This window comes from Cryptosporidium parvum, chromosome 7 (assembly GCF_000165345.1).
Source record: "Cryptosporidium parvum Iowa II chromosome 7, whole genome shotgun sequence".
In the NCBI taxonomy this organism is placed as follows: domain Eukaryota; phylum Apicomplexa; class Conoidasida; order Eucoccidiorida; family Cryptosporidiidae; genus Cryptosporidium; species Cryptosporidium parvum.
In genome coordinates, this window is record NC_006986.1 from 183,570 (window position 1) to 209,229 (window position 25,660).

Consider the following 25,660-nt stretch of genomic DNA (forward strand, 5'->3'; position numbering starts at 1 on the left):
TAAATTAAAAAAAAAGTTAAGGTTCTAATTAGTTTTAACCGACAGTTTCTGTGTCAAAAAATACAGACTATTCGGAAATTTTATTCCTTAATTTCAAGAAACTGTCAATTTTCATTAGAAATTAATTAATTAAATTTTATTATTTTTTTTAATTATTTTGAAAATTACGTGTGCAATATAATTTTTTTTTCAACCCCACATTGACAACTTTTTCATTTTGACACCGGTAACTGCGTATATACCGGCATACATGCAAAAAAAGTATTAGTAAATTTGAATGAAAAAAAAAATAAATAAACAAATATAATAATTAAATGACGTGTAAAATTTTAGACTAGATTAAAAATAGAATTTGATTGTAGTTGTTTTAATTCAAAGATTTTAGTCTGCACAGCAGAAACCCTTGAATATATTGAAAATTGAATCATCATGGCTATATCTTCTATTTAGTATTGAATTTGGGCCGTGTATCTGGTCAAATCTATAATTTGGATTTTGTTGATTCGGGACAAGTTTTACAACAAATCTTAAAGTTCCTCTTACTTGATTGGTTTGTGGATCAATCAAGCAAGCCTGTGAAGGAATTCCTATAGAGCTCATATCAATAGAAATGGAGCATACGCCAATAATATCGGCTTTGAAGTCATTTTCCTCAAGGATTTTAAGTTTTAAAATTGGTTGAGACCATGAAAAAGGAATTGAAATTTCATCCTGAACAATACAATTAAGTTTAGAGTTGCTCATACTACTACTTGGAAAAGGACCAATTCTGTAAGTTTCATTCTTATCATCAATATTGTTAAAGCTAGCAACAATGGAGTAATCCATATTTGTGATAGAGCTATAGATTCCCATAGAATGATGATGGAAATTATTTGGTAAATCTTGGATGCATTCAATTCTAATTTGAGCTAATAGAGGGACTGAATTTAGGTAATGAGGATTCATCAAAGAGTTCATTTGGTTTGGATTAGAAGTATTGGTTGAAAAGAATGGTACGTTTGATAGATTATTAGACTGAAAATTAGTTTGGAGTGCGGTATTCTGTTGGGAAATGAAACTCTTTGTGTTCACGGAAGAGTATTGTTCATACTGTAAATAATCGTCTTTTGCTCTGGCACTTGGAAGAGGTTTTTCAGAGGGATAGACATTGGAATTATTAGTATTATTGGGATGAATGGTAATGGAAGAAGAATTTGTATTTAAGTTGAGATTCTCCTGAATTTTAGTGCTTTTGTTTCCAGTAATATGCAGATTTGACGAATTTCCTGTGATATTCTTAGCCAAGTTTTGAGTCTGAAAAGGCTGTTGACAAACCCCATTTAGTACACTTCCATCTTTATATTCATATCCTGAGGTTCCACCTATAATAGGTATGTCACTCACTCCATTGGATGGAATAGTAGAAACTGACTTAACGCTGTTAGAGGGAATATTGAGCCTTTTAATCTGCATTCCTGAGCTTGTATTAGTCATGTAGTTAGTGTTTTCACTCTGTTGGAAAACTGGACCAACGGAATGAGATGATAGCATATTATAGCCTCCAATAGAAATGTGCTGGCCAGAACTCATTGCTTCACTGAACATGGGAATGTTCTTTGTTTGAAAATATACTTGAGGTTGTTGAGTAGGAAATCCAGAGTAATAATTCTCAGAAAATCCACTATTTAAACCAAGTGATGCACTTCCACGATTATTCATGGCTCCAACACCAAATTTCTCTTCAGATTCCTCATTAATCATAAGACCAGATCTCAATGGACTTATCTCTGCTGTCTTAACAGTTTTGTATGTATTTTCATTCTGAGCCGAATGAATGATTCTATCATTTCCAAAATTCAACTCTTGTTTAATCATTCCACCTCCACCACTCAGAGTAATTTCTGAAGATAAACCCTAAAATTAAATTTCAAGTATTAGAACTTTCATTAATACTTTCAGTGTGGTCAGGCTCAAACCAAGTTAGAATCGCAACTTGGCTCTTCCCTGACTGTCAAAACTTACATTTAATAAAGAACTCATCAATCAAATAAAGCTTAAATCCTAAATCACACTTAATATTTCTATACCTATTTTTCAGTATTTTTCATGCCAAGCCTAATAATTAATTCTAATGTGAGCAATAATCACTCACAATTTTGGCGCCAAAATTCACTAAATGTACTTTAAATGTGTATTTATATCAAGAGACAATTTTTATTTTAAAAATAGAAAGGGCACTTTTTTAGTTAATAACTTTGGGGGTTAATAAAGTAGAATTCGAGAATTCGATTGGAAAAAATTTACAATGGTTGCTTGAGTATGGGAATGAAACTGAAAGCGAAAGCTAGAAATGAAAACTAGGAGCGAAGTTGAGAATGGGGAAGTCACTATAGAGTTACAAATCAATTTAAAGCAAGTGACATTATGTTGAAAACACAATGTTCAGGTTAAACAATGGATGGTAGAACTAGAATAGCGTGCTCAAATTGGTGTCTTTAAAGATTAGAGAAGGAATTGTTCAGTTTCATGATTTCAAGCCCAATAATATTTTCCAATAATGCACAAATGGATCTATTATTAGGCAAATGCTTTAATTGTGCCGCCATGCCCACTCACATACGTAATATACTAACTGAAATATCTATAAGCATGGGTATTTATTGTCTTTATTCCAGTCATTTCCAAATATTAGCGACGCTTTCTCCAGCTTAATGAAGAATTTTTTTTTTTATTTGCTTTCCCCACTTTTTCGTATTTTCTTTTAAATCTTGCTCAAGTCAAAATGTATATTGAGCTGAATTCCCGCCTTTGGGCGGGAATATGGGGACATATATTTTCTCCCCTAATTAAGGTACCTCAAGTAAAGGTGAATTAAATAATAAACTGTGCATTGAACAATTGCATTTCAAGGTAAATGTCAATAATGTAAATATTAAAAAAATAAGTTAGAATATATGTAATATTGACAATGGCGGACTACTGACTAGTAATAATATAAAAATGTATAGTCTATGTTTAATTACAAGCAGGTAAATTTTTCCAGTTAAAATATTATACTTTAATAAGTTCGACTAAAAAGTTATTTTTTTAAGTAATTTTTTTTATAAAACTAGAGATGGCAGGCGATAAGAGAAAGCGTGTACAGGAGACTGAGGTAGACTCTGAAGGAAATGAGGAGGAAACTAGCCTAAAAAAGAATTCTGTCGAGGTTGATGTAGAAGAAGACGACTTTGATGGATTGCCATCAGAAGAGGAAGAATTGGATGATATTGATGATGAAGAGGATGATGATGAAGAGGAAGATGATGATGATGATGATGATGATGATGATGACGAGGAAGGTGACGAACAGGAACCAACTCAAGGTGGAGATGAGGATGTAGAGGATGATGACGATGAAGAGGAAGATGATGAAGAGGAAGAAGAAGAGGATGATGATGATGAAGAATAAATTTATCAAAAGCATTCATAACTATGTTCTTTTATTCTTTCTCTATACAAATTTTAACATTTTTCTACTTTATTAAAAAGAGGTAATTAATAAAGATCCCTTATCTGGAGAAACTTCCTTGAAAAATAATGGGAGAAATATATTGTTTCGGTACATATCTCTTTGATTAGTCATTATTTGTCTAAATTCTAAATTTACTTACAAAGTTCGGACTCGTGTAATCTATGATTTTTTCTTTTTTTCATAGCTTTGTCTGTTCTGAAGCTAATAATTAAATAAGATCTACATTTGAATGTAAATCCGCAAGGGAAAGGCTTGAATCGCTCACTTTAAGCCTGAAAAAAAAAATCGCATTATATTATATATTTATCTCTCTAATTATTCCTTAAAATTACTAATATATACTCTCATATAAAATTTAACTAAAGCCTTATTTAACTTAATTATACATTTTCCTATCAAAAAAAGATCGCAGGTAATATTTCTAAAATACGTGCAATAAATATAAATGCAATTGACTTTGGCGCCAAAGTACCGAATCTGGATATACATGTAAAAGTAAAGATTATTGTGTGGAAGAAGGAAAAAAAATCTTGAATTGAGATTAGAACTAGTTTTAATACTATTTTGTTAACTTAATAAGATCTAAAGAGAGAGTTCTCGGAAATTTGAAGCAATGAGTCAGGAAAAATGGTTTGTTTGCAAAGTGAAGGATTTTATGTCAAAAAGGAATACAAAAATTAACAATTTGGCAAACATATATTCTGATGATCAGAATGATTTGGAAGAATTCTTTGAATTGCCAGAAAAAACAGGATCCTACGCTATATTTATGTGTTACAAGCTCTACTCATTATTTGATCCTGAAGATAAGGGATATATTTCTCTAAAATCCATCGAACAATGGGCAAAGATGCAATATAATTCTTTTTGTCAAGATAACAATTCAAGTATAGATGCAAAGGCTTTTGATATGTATAAAGGAAAAACTCAGAGAATTTGCAACTCTATAGAAACCTATAAAAACAATTATATTTATTATTTAAAGCTTAAAGAAGAAGTTGAAAATTTAGAAGTTGATACTCAAGACATTCCAATCACTATCAGTGAATTTATTACTTTTGTCTCACCATTGTTTGATAACGTTGAAGATTCGCATGCTAAAAAGCATAAATCTTTGTCAAATTGCTCAGCTCTACACTTTTCTCATATTCAAGAAACAAACCTCTCACTCACCAACTATTTCGGAACTGTTACTAATAGTGATCCAATTGGAAAGTACATCCCATGTACTAGTAGTTCTTCATTATACTTAGAACCAAAATCTAAGAATGTTTCAAGAGGAAAATCTAGGCCTTTCAAGAACGATATTTTGTATATTTCTGACAGTAATTTATACCACAGTAGTTTATGGAGTCCATGTATTAACCCAGCATCATCCTCATTACATGCTATGGCTAGAGAACTAAATAAGCTACAAGATTCCGACGACGTAAATTAGTTATATTTAAACTCTTACAGACAATAATATGTTAATTATCAAAACACAGCATTACATGTGTTTACTGATAACAAGTACCAAAAATATGTATATAAATATATAAGTCCGAATCAAGCTATATGGATACACTACTCTAATTAGTTAAAATTTACATTAAATCTCGAAAAACCAACATTACTAAAAATATATCATAAAATAAAAAGGTAATAATAGATGAATAGGTTTTTTTATATTGACCCTCAATTCTATTAATATACATTAATTTTACACTAATCTTGCTTAATTAATATTAAAAATTAAATAGCTTCATTAATTGATAAATAGTTAATTTATATATAATATTATATATAAATTAACTATTTAATATATAGCCATTAATATATAATTATATTATATGTATATTACTTAAATATATATAATATATTTTATCACTATTATTAATATATATTTATGTATACAATTAAATGGCGCCAAAAAATGCAAGAATATGTGGGATCCTGGAACAAGGACGGGAAACACAAGGTGCAAATTTTGATGAAGGCTTTTATTCCATGAAATGGAATAGAGGATCATTATTGAAAAGAAACTCTTATTAAAGTAAGGCAGGGAAGGCTGGATGCAGAAGTAGCAGTGAGCAAGAAACATCTCTCTGCAGAGTAAATATAAGGATATAGGGTTAGGTAGGGTATAAAGTTGGAGAAACCTAAATTTGAGAAAGGCAACTTTTTTCAAGAATGCCAAAGGGCTTGGATGTATATCTGGACTCTTTAAAATTGGACAGAGAGATATCTACTTTGTTAGAATGCAAGACTCTTTCTGAAAATGAAGTAAAACAATTATGTGAATTAGCAAAAGATATTCTAGAAGAAGAACAAAATGTACAGCAAATTGGACTTCCACTAACTGTTGTGGGTGACATACATGGGCAATTCTTTGATCTTAAGGAAATTTTTAGGATTGGTGGGGTTCCTCCAGAAACCAATTTTTTGTTTCTTGGTGATTATGTCGATAGAGGTTATTATTCCGTTGAATCTGTGACTCTTATTGTAGCCCTGAAGGTTAGATATAGAAATAGAGTCTTCCTTATCAGAGGTAATCATGAAAGTCGTCAAATTACACAGGTTTACGGATTTTATGACGAGTGTCTACGGAAATATGGAACTCCAAATGTATGGAGGTATTTTACTGATCTTTTTGATTATCTTCCACTCTCAGCATTAATTGACAATAAGATTTTTTGCCCACATGCAGGTTTATCGCCGAGTCTCCCTAGCTTAGACTCTATTAAAAGCTTGGATAGGATTCAGGAAGTTCCTCATGAAGGGCCAATGTGTGATCTTTTATGGTCAGACCCTGATGAACGTTATGGCTGGGGAGTATCTCACAGAGGTGCAGGATATACTTTTGGGGAAGATGTGAGTGAAATGTTTAATCATACAAATAATTTACAATTAATCTGTAGAGCCCACCAGCTAATTCTGGATGGATATCAATGGTCTCATAATAAGAATGTTGTGACCGTTTTCTCAGCTCCTAATTACTGCTACAGGTGCGAAAACCAGGCGGCTATCTTAAGAATTGATGATTTGGGAAATTTTACATTTCTCCAATTTGACCATGCGCCTGAGAAGGTACTTCCGAGACAGGAAAACCAGCTTCCAGTTCCGGACTATTTTGTTTAATCAAATTTATTTTTTTTTCTTATTCCAACTACAATCTTTCTCAGATAATTCGCTTCTAATATTTATAAGTATTTTATATGGGTTGATTTCAAAACAATCCTATTGATTTTTCATTACCTATTGTTGATAAATAAATCGGTACCAGATAACTTGTTTATATTAACTTGAAATTATATCATTAATTTTTTAATTTATTTCGAATATATCTATTTTTTTTTTTGTCTTTTTGATTTATTTTTCTCTTAAAATCCATGCATCGCCGGTATGTAAAACTATTTTTCCCAATGCATGCAGATTTAATGTGGACGATTACGTGTCAAAATTTTTGTTAATAATTATTGGAGAGAAGAACGAATGTGTATGTAATTCATCAATGGAAATAAAAATTATTTGATTAATGTAGAAAATGAAAGAGGGTATGAAATAGTGATTTAATAACTAAAATTAAGTTTATAAATGTTTAAATATAGTAGAACTTATAACATTATATAAATTACTAAGAACCCAACTTAATAATTGAGTTACTAACAGCATAAGGTTGTGACATTTGTTTTAAAAAATTTGAAGAAATTGAAACTGCCATATCCGTAGATAAAGTTGAATATTCAGGCTTTAAATGTTTTAAAATCCAAGGAGGAATCTTTTCCCTCTTGTCTTTTTTATTATACCTTAAATCAGCAAAAATCATAAGTCCATAATCTGCCTTTGACCTAATAACACGCCCAACACACTGAGATGCTTGCCTCATTGCATCAAATGTAAGGAATTCGTTTTCCTGAATTCCGTAATTCTCCTTTAGAAAGCTAAGTCTTGACTGGAGAATCTTTGATAATGTATACTGGTATGGAATTCCAACCATTACGACACACCTCCCATAATGTCTATCAAAATCGATTCCCTCAGCAACTTTTCCACGAGCAATAGAAAAGAATATAGCTCCTCTTCCAATATCGCATGCTTTTCTATAATGATGTAAAGCTAAAGTAGTAGATACAATATCCTTAGTTTCTACAAATACTAGCTTATGCTCCATAATTTGTGCCAATAAACCAGATTCATACCATTGAGAAAGCATTTGCTCCATATACAAGTATGAAGAAAAGAAGCAAACTACCCCATCTGGGACTTTTTTTGTAATTTCTAAAATAAGTTTACCATAATTCTGTTGAATTGAAACGTCAGCTCTGGACTCGAATTTTGATGAAAGAGGTGTCTGATCTGATCCTCTTGTAACAATCAATGGACAAATGCATGTCCTATCTAAAGTCATTGTTAGACTTTGGCTAACAACAGGAATAAATCCTAATAGTTTTGGATAAAGGTCCAAAGGAGAAAGAGTTCCTGATGTTAGAACAATACTCTGGTAACGCTTTAAAATTGGCCTCATAGCAATAGATGAATCTAAACAGCTTAATTGTATTACTGGGTCATAAAGTCCAGAAACCTCAGGATAAGGATCCACAATCACAATAAATCCTTTTGAATAACTTCCTAAAATTGTAAAGAATGTACAAACTAATTCAAGAGAAGAATATTGATCACTGTCTACTATTCTTAAAGTATTCAACAGAGATCTAAGTCTTTCATCACAGAACTTTAGTAGTCCAGACTGAATATAGCAGGAAGCTTCAATATGTTTGACAAATGTCAGAGGTCCTTCAATTCTAGTTGAATATACTCGAATATACTCCTGCAAATACAGAATAAGTTTCTTCATAATTGTAATAAAGTGTTCAGCTCTTCTAATTGATCCAGGAATTAAACCTTTTTTAATCTTTTCCATTTCCTCTGGAAGTACAGGAAACCTTTCAAGATCCTCTAATACTGCTTCATCCTGAACTTGTCCAGAGTTTCTAAGACCCTGTATTAATCTTGTATATTCATCTTGTAGCCTCTGTTCATCTAATGAAGAGAGACTTTCGATTTCTGATTTCAAAGTTCTTAAGTTACGTGCAGCGCCGCTTAGGATTTGTCTATTCATATTGACAGATAAAGCTTCAATACAAACGTTATCTATATTGTGTGCTTCATCAAATACAACAACACTAGGCTCTTTGGTTCCTTCTTGCTCCGGAAGAAGAGAAGCTGCAAATTTGGACCCAAGACTAAGTCCATTTGGATTTGCTCCATGGCTGAATCCTTGAGATACTGTTCCACCTCCTAAGAGAGAGGCCTGAGCAACCTTTGGATCTAGAATATATTGGTAATTAAGTACGACAACTTTAGCAGTTTGAATGAGCCTTTTAGAAGCAAAGTATGGGCAAAATTGGATTTTCTTTCCCAAAATTGGATGTTCCCAGTTCTTACTAAAGTCTTTAAATTCATCAATAGTGTAAATCCCTGTAGGAACAAGATCACTGCTCCATACCCTTTCATAAGCTTCATAGTATGGACATAAAGTTGTACATCCAGACTCCAACATTTCTTCAATATCGGCGATTTCTGTCATTTTTGAAGAATTTGCATCCCCCTCACTCAAAGCACTTCTTTCTCTTGCTTCCATCTGATGTTTTGCTCTTACCCAAGGAGCTGTCATTGATCTACACATAGAATCAATCTTGTCTCTGTCAGCATGTACCGATACTCTAGGATTGATACACATGTTTCTTCTAGCAGTCATACCAATTCCCAGTATGGAAGCAGCACTAAAACGAGACTCAGAGACTGACGCAAGAGAGGAATTGTTTTCACTCTTTATTTCTTGCTCTAACTTAATCTTATCATTTTCTATTTCCTTCTTACAATAATCAACAACTGTTTTAAGCTCCTGTAGTGCCTTTTCCATTTCAGCCACAGTACGAGTGCAATAAATTAACTTACCCATATTGGGATGAACCAACTGATAAGACGTGATAAAAGATAATAAGGTTACCGTTTTACCAGTACCTGTAGGCATTTCAAGAACTCCATGGCTGTGAGCATCTAGAATCTGCTTCAAGTACTTCATATACTCAAGTTGTTCAGGGTAGACATTATCATATGGAAAGAAAACTTCCAATTCCTCAATAAAAAACCGAACCATTTCTCATTAAATGAGTGCTCTCCTTATTACGAATGTGAGCAGTCTCTCACTTTCTTGTAATTATCAGCCTATGTTAGCTATGCCTACAATCAGAAAATAACTTGGCGCCAAACCTATATTAGAGAAAACTAAAAATTAAGTCATTTGTATAGAAAATTACAAATAATAGGTTAAAACCATTTGAATTTCATTGCTTGTAGTTTTATGAGAAACGAGATAAGTAAAGAAAGTAATGAGCCTCACCATGAGGATTCAATGAGCCTTCCTCCTGTACTCCCAATTAAAAAGGGAGAAGCCTTATCTTTTTACGTAGCTCATAGTTGTGGTAGAGCTAGATATGGAGTATTAAATCTTCCTCATGGAAGAGTGGATACTCCAATATTTATGCCAGTTGCTACTCATGGATCGATTAAGGGGCTTTCTTCCCTTCAGGTTGAAGAGCTGAATGTACCTATTTTATTGGGAAATGCATACCATTTAGGTAGCAGGCCAGGAGATGAAATTATTGATAAATTTGGAGGTTTGCATAACTTTATGAGGTGGAACAGGAACATTTTGACTGATAGTGGAGGATTCCAGATGGTTTCTCTTTTAAAATTTGCTAATATTACAGAAGAAGGAGTCGAATTTAGGCATCCATATACGAATGCAAATTTACTATTCACACCAGAAAAATCTATTCAAGTCCAGAATGCAATAGGAGCTGATATAATTATGCAGCTTGACGATGTAATCACTGCCAAATCTACAGATTATCAAAGATTTGATGAAGCAGTTGATAGAACGACACGATGGTTGGATCGTTGTATAAAAGCTCACAAAAAACCTGATAAACAAAATTTGTTTGCAATTGTACAAGGAGGAATTTTTAAAGATCTTAGGGAAAGATCTCTGAAAAGTCTTAAGGAAAGAAATACTCCAGGATACGCAATTGGAGGTCTTTCTGGAGGCGAAAGCAAAGACAGTTTCTGGCAAATAATTGAGTTATGTACCAGATCTGGTGTTGGACTTCCTGAAAATAAACCAAGATACGTTATGGGAGTTGGATATCCTATTGATATTTTAGTTTGTGTAGCACTAGGAGCTGATATGTTTGATTGTGTATATCCCTGTAGAACTGCAAGGTTTGGAACAGCTATGGTTCACAATGGACTACTCAAACTAAAATTAAGTAAATACAAGGATGACGCAAGACCAATCGATTCCAGATGTAAATGCTACTGCTGTAAGCATTACTCCAGAGCTGCACTATATAGAATTGTCCTTAAAGATTCGCTTGCATGTCAACTTATGACGATCCATAATATATCTTTCATGATGGAGTTTTGCAATGATATGAGAAACGCAATTAAAAACCAAACTTTTGGAGAATACTGCAAGTCATTTGTGAGAAATTACTATTCGTCTACTGAATTAGATCACTTAAGTGATTTAGAAAAAAAAGAAGGTATCCCAAAATGGGTTGTTGATGCTTTTAAATATATTGATATTCATTTATAAATTGCAATAAGCATCAGTATTACACTATTTATAAAGGTATTGGCTATCTAATATTTAACGTATATTACTAATTCTAGAAAAGGTTTACAGGGTCATTCATTAACATTAGTTTTTCTTTTTTTTTTAGCTCGATTATTATTTCCACATGAAATATGTATTATTTTTCTATTACCGGTGTTTATTTTTAATTATTTAAAAAATGTTTGCATGTATTAAATGTGCATGCAACTGCTATTTAAACCCAATTGCATGTGGACAATTAATAATTAAGAAAAAGTTGCATGCAGTAAAATTTGACAGAAAGTAGTTTAAATAAAAAAAAATTTTTTTCTGTTATGAAAGAATAAAAAAAATAGTTTTTAAGCTATAAAGTATCAAAGAATAGAGTCATAATTGGCTTGGATTATTTATGAATAGGAGAAATTAAATAATCTGACTATATAATAAAAATTAAGAAAATCATTAATAGGTTAAACAAATTTTCACATGAAATAATAGGGGATAACGTCATTTTATGTAAAGGAAATCTCTTGAAAAAGAAAGGTTTCTCAAATGAGTGAATCAAATGTATCAAATAATACAGAGAATAAAGGGAAAAACAATGGAGATGACGTTGGGGTATATGTTCATTCTGAGTCAGATTTGACTAGCTTTGCGAGAGAAAATATAAACTTTGCAACTAAAGATGATGAAAATAAGCCAGAGAGAATGATAAAGGGTTCTCAGAGTAGCTTTCCAACAATAAAGTCGACAATAGAAAAGATTAAAATGCCAGCTAAGCTACTCCAAAAGTGTGTGGACGTAATATTCCATGGGAGATGGAAAATGATAACTTTGAACTACTTTGAAAGATTTTTCATGGTTTATTCGAGATTTGTATTCAGGCATTCAATGGCAGTAATTATCGCAGTGACATTAATTTGCCTTTTTTTGGGTATAGGTAAGTTTATTTTATAAGAACTAAAAGCCTGAAGAAGGCTTGTACGCATTGTTAGAATATATAATTCGTTTCTAGGCCATTTATTTAGACATCCTGTCGAGGATTCTGAAAGACAATTTGCTCTCCCTCATAGCAAGGCAAAAAATGACGAGAATTTTTATAATTTAGCATTTCCAGGTGCAAGAACAAGACATGAGATTGTGATTTTCAAGGCGATTAGTGGTGGTTCAGTTATTACGAATGAAAACTTGCATATAATGAAAAGCTTTCATGAGGGCTTAATGAATTTAACTTTTACACTTGATGAAACTGAGGCAAAGGAGCTATTAGAAGCATATAATGAGCTTAGAAATAGTACATCTTCAAAGCAAAGAGCCACAGAAGAGAATCACTTAAACCAAACCACTTCAGAAGAGGGAGGTCACTTAAGAAGCATTCTAGAAAGTCCAATAGTAAAAATGAATAGTATTGAAGAATATGAATTAATAAAAAGGAAGCTGATCCCTGGTCAGAAGTTTGGCTTTGGAGCAAAAAGGAACTTTAATAAGAATAAATTTGGGCAAAATAATCATAGTCAGAACAGCACTCGTAATGATTCCAATATTCAGTCTAAAAAGAAAGAGAATGAAAAACACTATTTAGATACAGAAATGTTTACAGGAAATGATTATATTGCACCACAAATTGTTGAAGAAAAGGATTCATCAGGAAAAATTGTGAAAAAGTATAAATTTAATTTCAGTCATGTTTGTGCGAGAGTTCAAGGTGGCTCATGTAGACGTCCATCTGGGATTTTATGGATGTATAAAGATACAAAAGATTTTGGGAAACCCATCCCAGCTCCTTATGTAATTAATACACTAACTTATCAATCTTTTAGAACTGATATGTGGCTTTCACCAATAGGAATGGAACATGAAAAGAAGACTGATCATGTAAAGGCATCTAGGGCAGCAATTCTTGAATACCAACTTTCAGATCAAGATAAAATGAAGAGGTTTTCATTCAGATGGGAAGAACAATTCATGAAATACTGTGAAAAAGTGCAGAGAAGGTTACAAAAAGGTGATTATGGGGATGATTTAAGAGATGGGTCCAATTTCTTAGCATTTACTAATGAATTAGATGTTCATTCGCAAGCACATACAACTAATAACAACATTAAGAAAAAGAATGACACTGAACATATCCAAAATGATGATTTGGTTTTTGATGAATTGGATGATATTTATATTGCAGAAACCGAAAGGGTTCATATAAAAAATAATACAGGGCATGAACAATTATCATATACAATTCCAAATATTAAGAGAATAAATAAAGGAGCAACCAAATACTTATTTAAAGGAGATACTGCTAATGCTCCACTATCAATATTTTATAATGCAAGAAGAGCTCTTAGTGATGAACTCACAGAACAGACTTATATACATACTCCAAAAGATTTTGCAATCATTGGCTCTCTTGTTGTTATACTACTCATTTATGGTTGGACTGTTGGATATGGAAGCAATATATATACTTCAAGAGCAACTAGTGGAGTTTGTGGTGCTATTGCAGCCTTATTGGCATTTATTGGAGGAGCTGGATTATGTTATTTAGCAGGCTTGGAACATACATCAACTGCATCAGCTGCTCCATTTCTAGTACTTGGAGTTGGTATGGACGATTCTTTTGTTGTAATTAACTCATTTAATATGACGTATCCATTAAAGAATGCTGAAGATAGGATTGTTTCAGCTGTCAGAGACTGTGGTCTATCTATTTCTCTTACAACTTTGACTAACTTATTATCATTTGCAATTGGGACATCTGCAGGATATTTAGCAATCAAGAATTTCTGTATTTTAACTTTTGTTGGATTATTATTTGGTTACATAACTTGTCTAACGATATTATTGGGAGTGCTTTGTATAGATGCACGGCTTGAAGAGAAAAAGATGATAAAAATTTTTGGAAGAGAATTCTTTGCAAATCGTAAACATCCAGATCCACTTGTTCCTGAAATGGAAATACCAGTTGAGAAGTTCTCCACTGTAGCTCTAATTGGATTTTTAGTTTCTCAATATAAACATTTTAATGATTCAAAGGTGAATACTCAAGAATTAATTTTGATAGAAAATGAATCTTCTATTGGAAAGAATATTGATCCTAATGAAATTCAGGTATCAAAAATTACAAATAATTTTGAGGATGCATCAATAAACAGCCCAATAGACGAGGAAGAGATTATTGTTAAAGCTGGCCAAATTAATGTTTTATATAAGAGTAAGGCTTCTGTAAGTGAAGAGCAAACACAAAATACTACTTACATGAATAATTCAGGGTCCCCAAGTACCTTGTTTAGTAATAAAACATCATCAATTCAGTCAAAAGAAAATATATTTGAAGCCCAAAGAAAATTACATTCAAATTTAGGATCTGAGAAATACTTGGAAAATGATCACAAAGACTTATCAAATAATTTTAATTCTTCTAATCAAATTGATAAATTGAAGGATAAACTAATAAGCATTTCCAAATCAGAAAAAAGTAATTCAAGATCTAGTAAAAAGAAGAATGAACATAATAAAGCTAAACATGAAAACCAATCTCAAGGAAAAAAATTGATCCCAAATTTCGCTGATATTCTAGATACGAGATTACTTAATTACAAAAGAGGAAGATCTAATGCTCATAGTTCTATTCAACTCACTGAGAATATTGAAGTTTCTGATTATACTGCGGAACAACTTAAAAAAGATAAAGGAATGGTTTCAAAAAGCCAAACTGAAAGTTCGTTGTTAAGTTCTCCAAATTCGGGAGGGTCATATTTCTCAGAAAGCAAACTTCAACTAACTAATTCCGACTTTACATCCTCAAGTTCTTCATCAGAATCTGAAACCAGCTCATCAGGGTCTGAATTAACCGTTTTCCCAATGGAAGCAAAACAAAATATTGGTCGAAAAAGTCGAAGATTTGTAATTAAATATTATGCGACTTTTCTTACAATGACTTCAACAAGAGTGATTATACTCATCCTAGCATCGATCTTCCTAGCTGTCTCAATCTATTCTTCAATCAAGCTTAAAATGGGACTTGACTTAAAGGTTTTAGCTCCTCCAAGTTCCCAGGTTTACAAGTTTTATGTTAACCATGAGCAATTATTCAATAAGTACGGAGATGTCACATATATGATGTTTCAGGCTACACAAAAGTTAGGAGACAATAATAATAGTAATAACAATAACTGGTGGGAAGAATCATTTATTCGTGATTACAAAGAATTACAAACAAAGATACATGATTCTTGGTTTACCGAAATTAAACTTGATGGTATGGTTGCTTTCTATGATTCTTTATTAATTAAAGGACTCCCAAAGAATTCTGTCGAATATTCAAAGATGCTTAAAGCATTTATTAGTTCCCCATACAATCGTCACTTTGAAGATGATTTTGTTTTTAATCAAAATACTGGAGAATTAGAGGCTTGGAGGTCTGTATTGATTCCAATTTATCTTCCGGATACCTCTGTTAGAGGAAAGTATATGACTGATATAAGAAAGATTATGGGATCTGTACCAGGAGTGAAAAATCCAATTGCTTACAGCCCCTTGTTTATATTTTATGAAAGTGACGTATCCATACTTCCTCAAACATTATATAATATGGGATGTGCTTTAATTGCAGTTTTACTTGTAAGTTTCATATTTATTAATTATAAAAACAATTTATCTCATTAAATTTTAATCTTCAGGCTTCTTTAATATTAATGCCAAGTATATCTTCAGTTATTATTGTTATTATTATTCTATGTATGGTGGATGTATGTATTATTGGAATGATGGCACAATGGGGGCTTCAGTTAAACATGCTTACAATGGTTAATTTGATTATGTCTATTGGTATTTCTGTTGATTATTCTACCCATATTTGCCATTGTTTTGCTCATTGTTCTGGTAAAGATAGAAATACAAGAGTTATTGAGACTTTGGGTAAGTTTTAAGAAATGCAAATTATTACTATAAATATTACTAAATCTCTTTTTAACTTAAGGATTAATGGGAATTCCAATTTTCCACGGTGCAATGTCAACTCAATTTGCAGTAACTGTATTGGCATTTTCAGATTCATATGTACTTCAGACATTCTACAAAATGATGACTTTGGTTGTTTGTATTGGAATTTGTTATGGAGCTATTATTCTTCCAGTTATTCTTACAGTTTTTGGTCCAATGGATGTTATTAAATACACTAAAGCTGAACATAAATAATTTATTACAACAGAAATGTTCAATATTAGACACCTTTGGGGAGGCTTCAATTTTCATTTATTTTTTTTTTATTATTATTCACCAAGTAAGATTGAATAATAATTTTGATTCATTCAAATATTTGAACAAAAGTATAGCAATTAAAGATTAATCACTTTATTTTTTAAGACTAATATTGATTTCCTGGCCTATTCTGATATCTATATCTTATACCGTCTAATGATTAATATACAATGGGTATTTAAGTAATTGTAAACGAACAAGTAAAACTCATTTTTTAATAGTAAATCAAAAGATATAATCTATAACATGCTAATTTAAACATTAAGTAATATTTTTTAAATTACATGCAATAAAATAATATTTTTCAAAGCTTATTCCAGAAAATTTAATTATATTAAATTTCCAAGATAATTATTATGGATAAAAAAAAAACATAATTGTCAAAGATAGTACCAAAGCTAGTATAAAGGTGATAAATTGAATGGAATAATGCACATTTGTTTAACAAAAACTTCGATCTGACAATATCTACATATTCAGATTTAAAAATGATTTTTTAACTATATACCGGTAATTAATTCAAATGCATCAGCGCGCCAAAAGAGGTATCGAGAATTTTATAAATGTCAATAAAAAACTGGAAAATAGATTATATTTTTCTTTTCAATATATTTTTTAAATAAGAATAAAGAAAAGTAGAAGCTTAAACAGGTAATAAAGAAGAAGTATCTCTTTTGAGTCTTTGTTAAGAATTAGAGTTTTATGAGTAATTACCAATACAAAAAAATTAAGTATTAGAGGTGAAAGGAAGAAAATAATATATTATAATGTCTACAGAGTTACAGAAACAGATAAATTTTCAGTTAAGAAACAATGAATTAACTTTCTTATCTCAGAGGGCTCTGAAAGTGAACAGAAACAAAAAAGAAAGAATTTCTTTTCTTTTTGATACTAGTAATACAGAATTTCATTCAAGAAAGGGACTTAAACCTGATAATAGGATCCCAATTTATGAAGATCTTGGAAGATTAAGATACCTTGCTGAACAGGGACTCATGGAGTTAGAGTCTCTAAATCCAAGAATTTCTCATGAATCTTTTAATGAATTTTTTGAGAATACTGATGTTCCTTCAATTCAAATGTTGACAAAACAAGAAGCTGGTGAGATGTTAAGAAAGTTGGAAAGATTAATAGATTTTTTGGTACCTTATTTTCTATTGGAATCTGCAAAAATTTGCATAGAGTATTTAATTCAGGCTTATGATATCAATGTTTTATTGGGTGAATATCTTTTTTACTCTTTTCTGCCCTACCACGATATGGCAGAATTTTGTCAATTAATTAGAACTTTGGATATACCAGAAAACAGTGAGATCAAAGGTTTGGTTGACTCAATTAAGACAACAAGAACCGTAATCACTTCTAGAAGTTATCTTTCTTCAATTTTAATCAGAAATCCAGCTTTGTTTAAGAATATTGTCATATTTTGGGAGAAAAGATTAGAAACATTTCAATTAACTAAGAATATACCATTAACTAACTTAATAACTTGGTTAGTTATTGAAATTATTGAGGACTTATCCAGATCTAAAGATTTAAAGAATCTTCATATTTTTCTTGAAAGTATTATTGAAATTATTATTTTTGGTACTTGTTTAAAAGGATCTCAATATGAAGAGTTAAGATCTACAGGATATTGTATACTATATAAATTATCAACACCTCTTCTTTCTCTCTCAAATGAAACTCAGGTTAGAATTATTGATGAACTTTTCAAATCTATTTCAAGAAATCAAACATATTCACCAAATTACCTTTCTGAGACAATTCTATTAATGAATCATATCTTAACTCAATTTGGAACTTTGACTCATTATGAATATTTAGATCATGAAATATCTGAATTTATTATAGAGAATCAAGCTATTTTTATCAGTGCTTTTAAACAATTATCAGAATGGGAAAGTGATTTTCTACAAATCCTTGCTTTGATTACTAAATCGATCATCAATTTTGGGGTTAATCAAGATCAAAGTTTTTCAAGACCTTGTCTTAACTTTTTTGAAAGTATCTTAAATTGTTTAGGGAATTCATCTTCCCTATTATTAATGGATGAAAGACAATCTAAAATGATTAAAGTTATTATTCTAAGCTTAATAGACGTTTACTCTCAAGATCAAATTCAAAATCCATTTTTTGGAAATATTATTAAAATTCTTCATACAAATTATCCATCTGAACTACTTTCTGCTCTCAGCTTTTCTTTAAATGTTTCTTCATCTCCACAATCACAATTATTTGAACTTAAAGAAAAGGCTCAAATGTTTGTGGATATTGTTCTTAAAGAAGAAGAAGAAGCAAAAAGTGATTCTGGTATATTACAATCTAAAGAAGGAGAAAGTTCACGTATGTTCTTAACTTTACTAAATAGTCAAGACAAATCAGTATTAAATTCTTGTTTGGATATGATTATCAATTTGATAAAGAAATCTTCAAAGAATCCCAGTGAAATAACTCAATTTGAGAAGAGAGTATTTGAATTATCATTAAGACATTTCCTCGGTTCCTTTAATGATGAAAGTGGTAAACAAAATAACTTTGGCGAGGAATATGCTTTAAAAATTTTAAGCTTACCTCAAACAATCGAAATTTCAAAATTTTTAGATCTTGAAGATATCCCGTCTCAAGATCAAGGCCATCGTGATCTCCAAAAACAATGGAGAGTTAATTTGATTTTTAAGAGTTTTCTATTTTATTTTAAATCCAAAATAACATCAGGATATTCTACTCTTATAAAATATTTTTCAAAAGAAATTTCATCCGAATTAAACTTGAAGGATCATCAAAATGGTAACTTTAATATTGAAGCTATGATTATGGAATCTACATTTTCTCATATATTTGGTCAAAATTTTGAGACAAATCTTATGGATTTATTTAAAAGTTTTTCTATTATTCTTGAAAATGATACTTTTGAGCTGAAGAATCAAATGAATAATTTGGATGTAATTCTAATGGAGAATTCAGATATCTTTATTCCTCTATTCACCTTAATTTCACATGAAAATCTTTCATTTTCTCAAGATCTCAAAAAATCTTCAACTAGATTACTTGCTTTAATGTATAAGAATGATCAAATCAATACCTATTTTAAGCAAATCCTATTTAAATCAAGCGTAAACTGTTTGGAAATTTCTTTAATCTTATTATCACTGAAGAAGCTTAATTTAGATCTTAGATCTAGTTATCTCCTACCTAACCACTCATTTTCAAAGTTTGGAATTTATTTAAATAATGATCAAGAAATTATCAGTCTATTGGAAACTTTATATTACAAATTTTACTATTATATCAGTTCCGCAATAAGACCACTCAAGAATGATAAAAAAATATCCAATCAATTAGTTGGTATTTATATTTTAATTATATTCAGATCTACTTTACAAATTGTCTCATCTAGACGAGATCATTTCATTTTATATTATAAATTATTGAATATTTCCTTGGTGGATACTTTAGATATTGGAATTCTTTCAACAAATCATTTGGGATTACCATTGTTTCAAATGATTAATTCTTGTTTTGATTCTAATAATGAAAAAAAGAATAAAAAGATCTCAATTTTGGTTATCAATCTTACAAGGAACTTATTCAACATTTTGTCTCAAAGTGGGTCAGCATCATTTAATTTAGATTATCTTAATAATGATCAATCATATTCAATATTTTATGGAAAGAATGTATATTTAGATACATTAATAAGTCATAGTTATTCTTTTCTGGAAATAATTACTTCAAAGTTACCAGTTCTACAAGATTCAAAGAATAATACATTTTCTGTCTCAAATTTACTTGAGATCTTATATAGTATTTTATCTTATGCAATTATTCCAGCTTTCTTAGATCAAAAATCTATATCTATAAAAATGGCATCTTTTAGGCTTTGTAAAGCAATACAAGATAAATTAAATCCAATTAATATCGAAAAAGTATTTGGGAATTCAAATTTGAAGTTTTCTGATATTTTATTAAGCTATAATAATTCTAATGATACCGGTACCGATTTTAATTATACAAATAATCATTTAAGATCATGTTATTTAAATAAATTTGGTCCAAAAATTCATCAAGTTTTAGAGGTTATTGATTCATTACTAAATCATCAATCTGAAGTTATTGTTGAAAATAATTTTCAAAATCTTTTTGAAATTATTTTTAAAGATAATAATAAATCTATTAATATACCCGGTACCTTATTAATGTTAAATTTGGTAATGACCTTTGAAATGGCTTTTACTAGTAAATTTATTCAAAAAATTGATTTAAATTATACACTTTTATCAGATTATGTGAGAAAGAACTTTATTTTTGGCAGTATTGATTCAAATTATCATGAGATCTTGATAAATATTTCTAAAAGTTTCTTAATTAAAAATGAATATATCGATCATCATATTATTATTGGATTATCATTCTTAAAACAAGGGATCGATAATTTGGTTGATTATATTGATAAACAAGAACAAATTGATACAATAAAAGAACTAATACTCGAATATTTGAATGTTATTCAGAGATTTGAAAAAGAATTCCAATATTTTGTTTTGATCAAAGAAAGTAATTTGGCTAAACAAGTTTTCTGTGAAATATTATTAACATTTTTAAATGAGAAGATTACCCAATATCTGAAAAGTGATCATGAATTTGCTTCTTTTGTCGTTGGAATAATTTCTCAAATTATACAATATTCTCCAGAAAGCATTAAAAAAGTATCTTTATCTCAATATATTCAAAGTAAATCATTGGAAAGATTGGATCTTTTGATTTGTAGTTTATTGGAATATTGTTTAAAAGATGAACATTCTAAAAGATCAAATTCTAATTTCAAATTAAATAATGATTCAGATACCGTATTTAATGAGCAAATAATCTTGGAATGGATTTATTGTGATTTGAATCTAGTTAATATTGAAATCTTGAATGATCAAAAAGAAGTTGAATATACATTTAATAAAGATCTTATTTGTCAAACTTTAAGATATTTAGAAATTAATAGAAATAGATTAAAAAGAAATCATCATGAAGAAATGGATCTTGATATTCTATTTAAGACTGAGATTTACTTGATTAGAATATTAGATTTTGGAATTAAACTGAGATATACTCAATTTAAAGATTTAGAACCAATTTTGAATTACTTTGAAATTACTGAAGAAACTAATAATAGAGTTGAAATCTCCAAGTTTATTTTAAATCCTATGATCATATCTTCAATTACAAGTCTTTTTTCAAGTATTAAAATAAAATCAAAGAATAAAGACTCAATGGATCACTCAAAATCATACTTTAAAATTTGTAAGATCTTATTTTCTATTTATATGAATTTGGCAAAAAATACACATGGTGGTATCGATCAAAAGAATTATACAATAAAATCAACATTTTATTCTTTGAATCTATTTGTTAACCATAGCTTACAAGATTGTATATATTTTGATCATTCTAGTAAAGAAAGAATGAAAGGTATCTTATTCAAGATCTTAATAAGTGAACAAATTAAAGAGATTGTTGAGACAAATAAATTTAATCAAATACATGAGATACTTGATTTTATGGAGAAACTTCATAATGATGTTATTTATTGCCAAAACGTACATAGATTTAAAAAGAGTCAAGGAATTTTCATGATCATTAGATATTATCTAAATATGAACCAAGACTCTCAATCTGAAGATCTTGAACAATTAATTAAACATCTTTTGAAGAATCAATTATTTGATACAAGAACAAATGTTTATAAGGATTTACTTCTTAATGTTCAAAATGAAATGGAAATTTTAATGAAATTTGAAGATCATGATCATAATAATCATGGATTTGAAACAAGAAAAGTTATTCTTGAGAATCTTATATTAATGACAAAAACTATCATTTATTTCTTAAATAAAACTTTATTAACTACAGAAATAAAATCAAATGAATCTCAAGATTTACTTGAATTATTTGATAGCTTAATTTTAATTAAAACTTTAATGAATAAAAAAATCTTAAAAAAACTCGGTACCGTACTAAAAAATAACGAGACAGATCTTGAAATGAATGAAAAACTTAAATCCAGAATTGACAAATTAGAAAAAGAGTATTTAATCAATTCAATAGGATTGGATAAAGATTTTCAACATTATGATAATGAGGAATATGTTATTAAGACTATTCAAAAAGATATTGATCAATTAATTCAAAGTATTATTGAAGATGATAGTATGAAGAAATATCTTATTGTTCATTGGGATTTATCTAAAGATTCAGGTTTTGAAGTTTTAAAGAATTTAAGAAAAAGATTCTATTCTTTATTAATAAGTAATAAAATTGATTCTTTGGGTATTATTTTAAAAGAATCTTTAGATAAGAAGCTTAAAATTTCTATAGATTTTAGATCTTCTTCAATTAATAATCATGATCAAGTAAAACAAGAATCTAATGTATTTAATACAATACAATATCTTTTAGATATTATGATTTCTAGTAAAGAATTTAAAAATTCATTCAAATATAGATCAAAAACCCAAAAAGATCTTCATGTATTAGATGAGAGTATGGATACTGGTACTGAATCAGAAAGTGAAGAAAATGAAAAAGAAGATTTGAGATCAAAGTTGAAGTTATGGATCAAAAATTGGTATATTATAGATTTAATTCTCAAAGTTGTTAAAACACAAGGAGAAGAAAGACAAAAAGATCAATTTAATAAATTAATCTTTTCAAAAATTATGAGTTTCTATAATAGTCAAGAAAATATGCATGATGGATATGGAATAGTTTTCAAGATCCCATTAATACAGAATTTCTTATTAGAGAAGATTTCAAAATTAGAAAAGACTGATACTATAACTATCTTAAATGAAATACAAATTATTCTTGAAGATACAATACGTACAATCAAACTTTTAAATAGTAATTCAAATATTTTTGAATATATTCATATTCTAGAGGATAGAAAAGTCAAATCTATATTAATTTCTATGATAACTTCAAGTTACAAAGATTTAGATAATGATGAAAATGATGAATTTAAAACAAGAAAAGCTTTATTACTACCTTATTTAGCTTTGTTAAATACATTACTAAGTTCAAATATTGGTTCAGTAATGATGAATGCAGAAACAAGAAAGGAGATCTTAATAAATGTATTATTACATGATAGTATGGTACCGTATTATGATCTTAATATATTAACAAATCTATTAAAGAGTGAAAGAACGAGAAAATCTAAATTTAATACAAGAAAAGAGAAATATAAACAAGATAAATCTTTAGAAAATCATATTGAAGATTTAACAATGTTAGATAAAAATAAAAGTAATAGTAATCACAAATTGAATTTTTATTTGGAAGAATTGGACAAAAATATTAACTCTTCATCTGGAATATTAATAGAAGGAGGTACTTTGGAGAATTATTTAGTAAGAATTCTCTTAATTTATTGTAATTTAACAAGTTCACCAACATCTCATTCTTATAATGAGGACTTTATTGGAGGATATAGTCAAGTACTTAAAGAGATTTCTTCAGAATTATTTTCAAAATTAAATTTAGAAGAAGGTACCGGTATTAAAAAGATATTAAAAGATCATGGAATAAATATATATTATTCAAAATTGACCAATTTAGTTTTAATTGTTTCATTTTCATTAAATTTCATGGATGCTGGTAAATTGATTACAGAAAAGTCATTTATTGAAAGATTTTCTCAATTTTATCTTTTATTGGTGAATTTATTAATAATAAACTTCTCAAAATTACATTCAATTAAGGAGACAGAATTGAAAATGTTAGAAGAAGATTCTACAGATTCTAAGATTGGAAATAGTTTAGAAAAGTTATCAGGTAGAAAAAGAACAGAGGAGGAGAAAGATGATAATTATAATAGGAGAAATAATATGAAAAGTAATAATAATAATAGAGGAAAAGAGGAATCTTTGAATGGTTTTATTTCAAATATATTTGGAGTAGATGTATTATTATCCCATGGTTGTGTGAATCCAAAATGGTTTGATTTAGATATTAAAGATCTTAAGAAATTATCAAACTTAAAATCGAATAATACATTTACAAATTTGAAGATCTGGAAATTAGAATCAAGTATTTCAACTTTAATATCAGTATTTGTATTAAAACTGAATGCAAAAAGATTAAGAGAATTTATATTATTAATAAAAAGATTGATTCATAGAAATGGTGAGAGTTTTCTTTCAAAAGTAAGTTCAATGACAAAGAAATCTGATGATTCAAAGACTGCAAGTAATTCTGATAAGAAGGCAATAAAAGATCTATATGAAGAGATTTCTTCTTCAGAAAGTTCAACATTAATTAAAGATATTTATTCTTGCAGAATTTGGATTTTAATTTTATTAGCAGTATTTGAATCAACAGGTGAATATGGTATATATTGTCTTATAGATGACGTGGCATTGGATGTGAAATCAATTTGTGATTTAACTCAAATGAATGCTTTAACATGCGTTCAGAATATTACAATATCTCAATATAGAAATATTCATAGTCCAAGTAAAAGATCACCAAATCATCAACAGATTGCTAATTTGAGTCATTTAGATAATGAGCTTGGTTGGTACTGGTACCATTTAGGTATATATAATTTAATATTAATAAAGATAATTTATTTAAATTTATCAGTACAAAATGAAGAATCAAAAGATGTACCAAATTCAATAGAAGATTATTTAGTAAATCCAATAGTTACAAATTTGGATATGTTTGCTTTATTTGAGCCAGGCTCAACTAAAAATTTAACAGGCTGTGGAAAACAATGGGATCTTATTTTGAGTGATATTTGGATTCATTCAATAAGATGTTTTAGAAGTAATGATTTAATATTGGCTGGAATTATTAGATTATTGGTGAATAAAATAAGAAATGGTAATGATCAGGTTAGAATGTTCTCAGCAGAAGTTTTACTTAAGCTTTGGAAGGATGAAATATGTTCGATTACAATTTTGTCTCATTTATCAGATATTCTTCCTACAATTAAGGAACTTCTAAGTGACCATTCTGAGGAGATGATTAATATTACTAAATCAATAGTCAAAAAGATTGAAGAAAGAACAGGAGAAGATATTTCCAAACAACTTTGCTAGTAAATTATTAATAGAGAAAAAAAAGAGGTACCTAAATGAGCCTTCATGCATGCATGCGTATGAATATGCATGCATGCATACCGTGACACGTAATTGTATATAAACATAAAATTTAGATTTTCTATCCATTATTTCCGTGTTTATTATTTATTTGTTGATTTGATTTGA

The 25,660-nt window shown here is 29.3% G+C and overlaps 9 protein-coding genes across 9 annotated transcripts; 7 read left to right on the forward strand and 2 right to left on the reverse strand.

Moving 5' to 3' along the window:
- Nucleotides 1-381: 381 nt before the first annotated feature.
- On the reverse strand, nt 382-1,857 carry cgd7_780 (hypothetical protein; the record flags this gene model as incomplete). Its single annotated transcript, XM_628265.1, has 1 exon — nt 382-1,857. One exon carries the CDS (start codon nt 1,855-1,857, stop codon nt 382-384), a length of 1,476 nt encoding a protein of 491 aa, XP_628267.1.
- Nucleotides 1,858-3,073: 1,216 nt separating this feature from the next.
- cgd7_790 (hypothetical protein) lies at nt 3,074-3,433 on the forward strand (the record flags this gene model as incomplete). Its single annotated transcript, XM_628266.1, has 1 exon — nt 3,074-3,433. A coding segment is annotated over one exon (360 nt), but the record flags the coding sequence as incomplete, so codon positions are not given.
- Nucleotides 3,434-4,109: 676 nt separating this feature from the next.
- cgd7_800 (hypothetical protein) lies at nt 4,110-4,934 on the forward strand (the record flags this gene model as incomplete). Its single annotated transcript, XM_628267.1, has 1 exon — nt 4,110-4,934. One exon carries the CDS (start codon nt 4,110-4,112, stop codon nt 4,932-4,934), a length of 825 nt encoding a protein of 274 aa, XP_628269.1.
- Nucleotides 4,935-5,647: 713 nt separating this feature from the next.
- Nucleotides 5,648-6,616, forward strand: cgd7_810 (protein phosphatase PP2A, calcineurin like phosphoesterase superfamily; the record flags this gene model as incomplete). Its single annotated transcript, XM_628268.1, has 1 exon — nt 5,648-6,616. A coding segment is annotated over one exon (969 nt), but the record flags the coding sequence as incomplete, so codon positions are not given.
- A 496-nt stretch (nt 6,617-7,112) lies between these two features.
- cgd7_820 (RAD3'DEXDc+HELICc protein') lies at nt 7,113-9,638 on the reverse strand (the record flags this gene model as incomplete). The annotated part of the gene is made up of 1 exon (XM_628269.1): nt 7,113-9,638. One exon carries the CDS (start codon nt 9,636-9,638, stop codon nt 7,113-7,115), a length of 2,526 nt encoding a protein of 841 aa, XP_628271.1.
- Nucleotides 9,639-9,842: 204 nt separating this feature from the next.
- On the forward strand, nt 9,843-11,138 carry cgd7_830 (queunine tRNA-ribosyltransferase; the record flags this gene model as incomplete). Its single annotated transcript, XM_628270.1, has 1 exon — nt 9,843-11,138. One exon carries the CDS (start codon nt 9,843-9,845, stop codon nt 11,136-11,138), a length of 1,296 nt encoding a protein of 431 aa, XP_628272.1.
- A 552-nt stretch (nt 11,139-11,690) lies between these two features.
- On the forward strand, nt 11,691-12,095 carry cgd7_840 (hypothetical protein; the record flags this gene model as incomplete). The annotated part of the gene is made up of 1 exon (XM_628271.1): nt 11,691-12,095. The coding sequence occupies one exon, from the start codon at nt 11,691-11,693 to the stop codon at nt 12,093-12,095; it is 405 nt and encodes a 134-aa protein (XP_628273.1).
- A 240-nt stretch (nt 12,096-12,335) lies between these two features.
- On the forward strand, nt 12,336-16,295 carry cgd7_850 (putative patched family protein; the record flags this gene model as incomplete). Its single annotated transcript, XM_001388333.1, has 3 exons — nt 12,336-15,755; nt 15,815-16,052; nt 16,114-16,295. Coding segments are annotated over 3 exons (3,840 nt in total), but the record flags the coding sequence as incomplete, so codon positions are not given.
- An 866-nt stretch (nt 16,296-17,161) lies between these two features.
- cgd7_860 (large protein with possible conserved (animals and fungi) N-terminal and C-terminal regions) lies at nt 17,162-25,492 on the forward strand (the record flags this gene model as incomplete). Its single annotated transcript, XM_628272.1, has 1 exon — nt 17,162-25,492. The coding sequence occupies one exon, from the start codon at nt 17,162-17,164 to the stop codon at nt 25,490-25,492; it is 8,331 nt and encodes a 2,776-aa protein (XP_628274.1).
- Nucleotides 25,493-25,660: the final 168 nt, after the last annotated feature.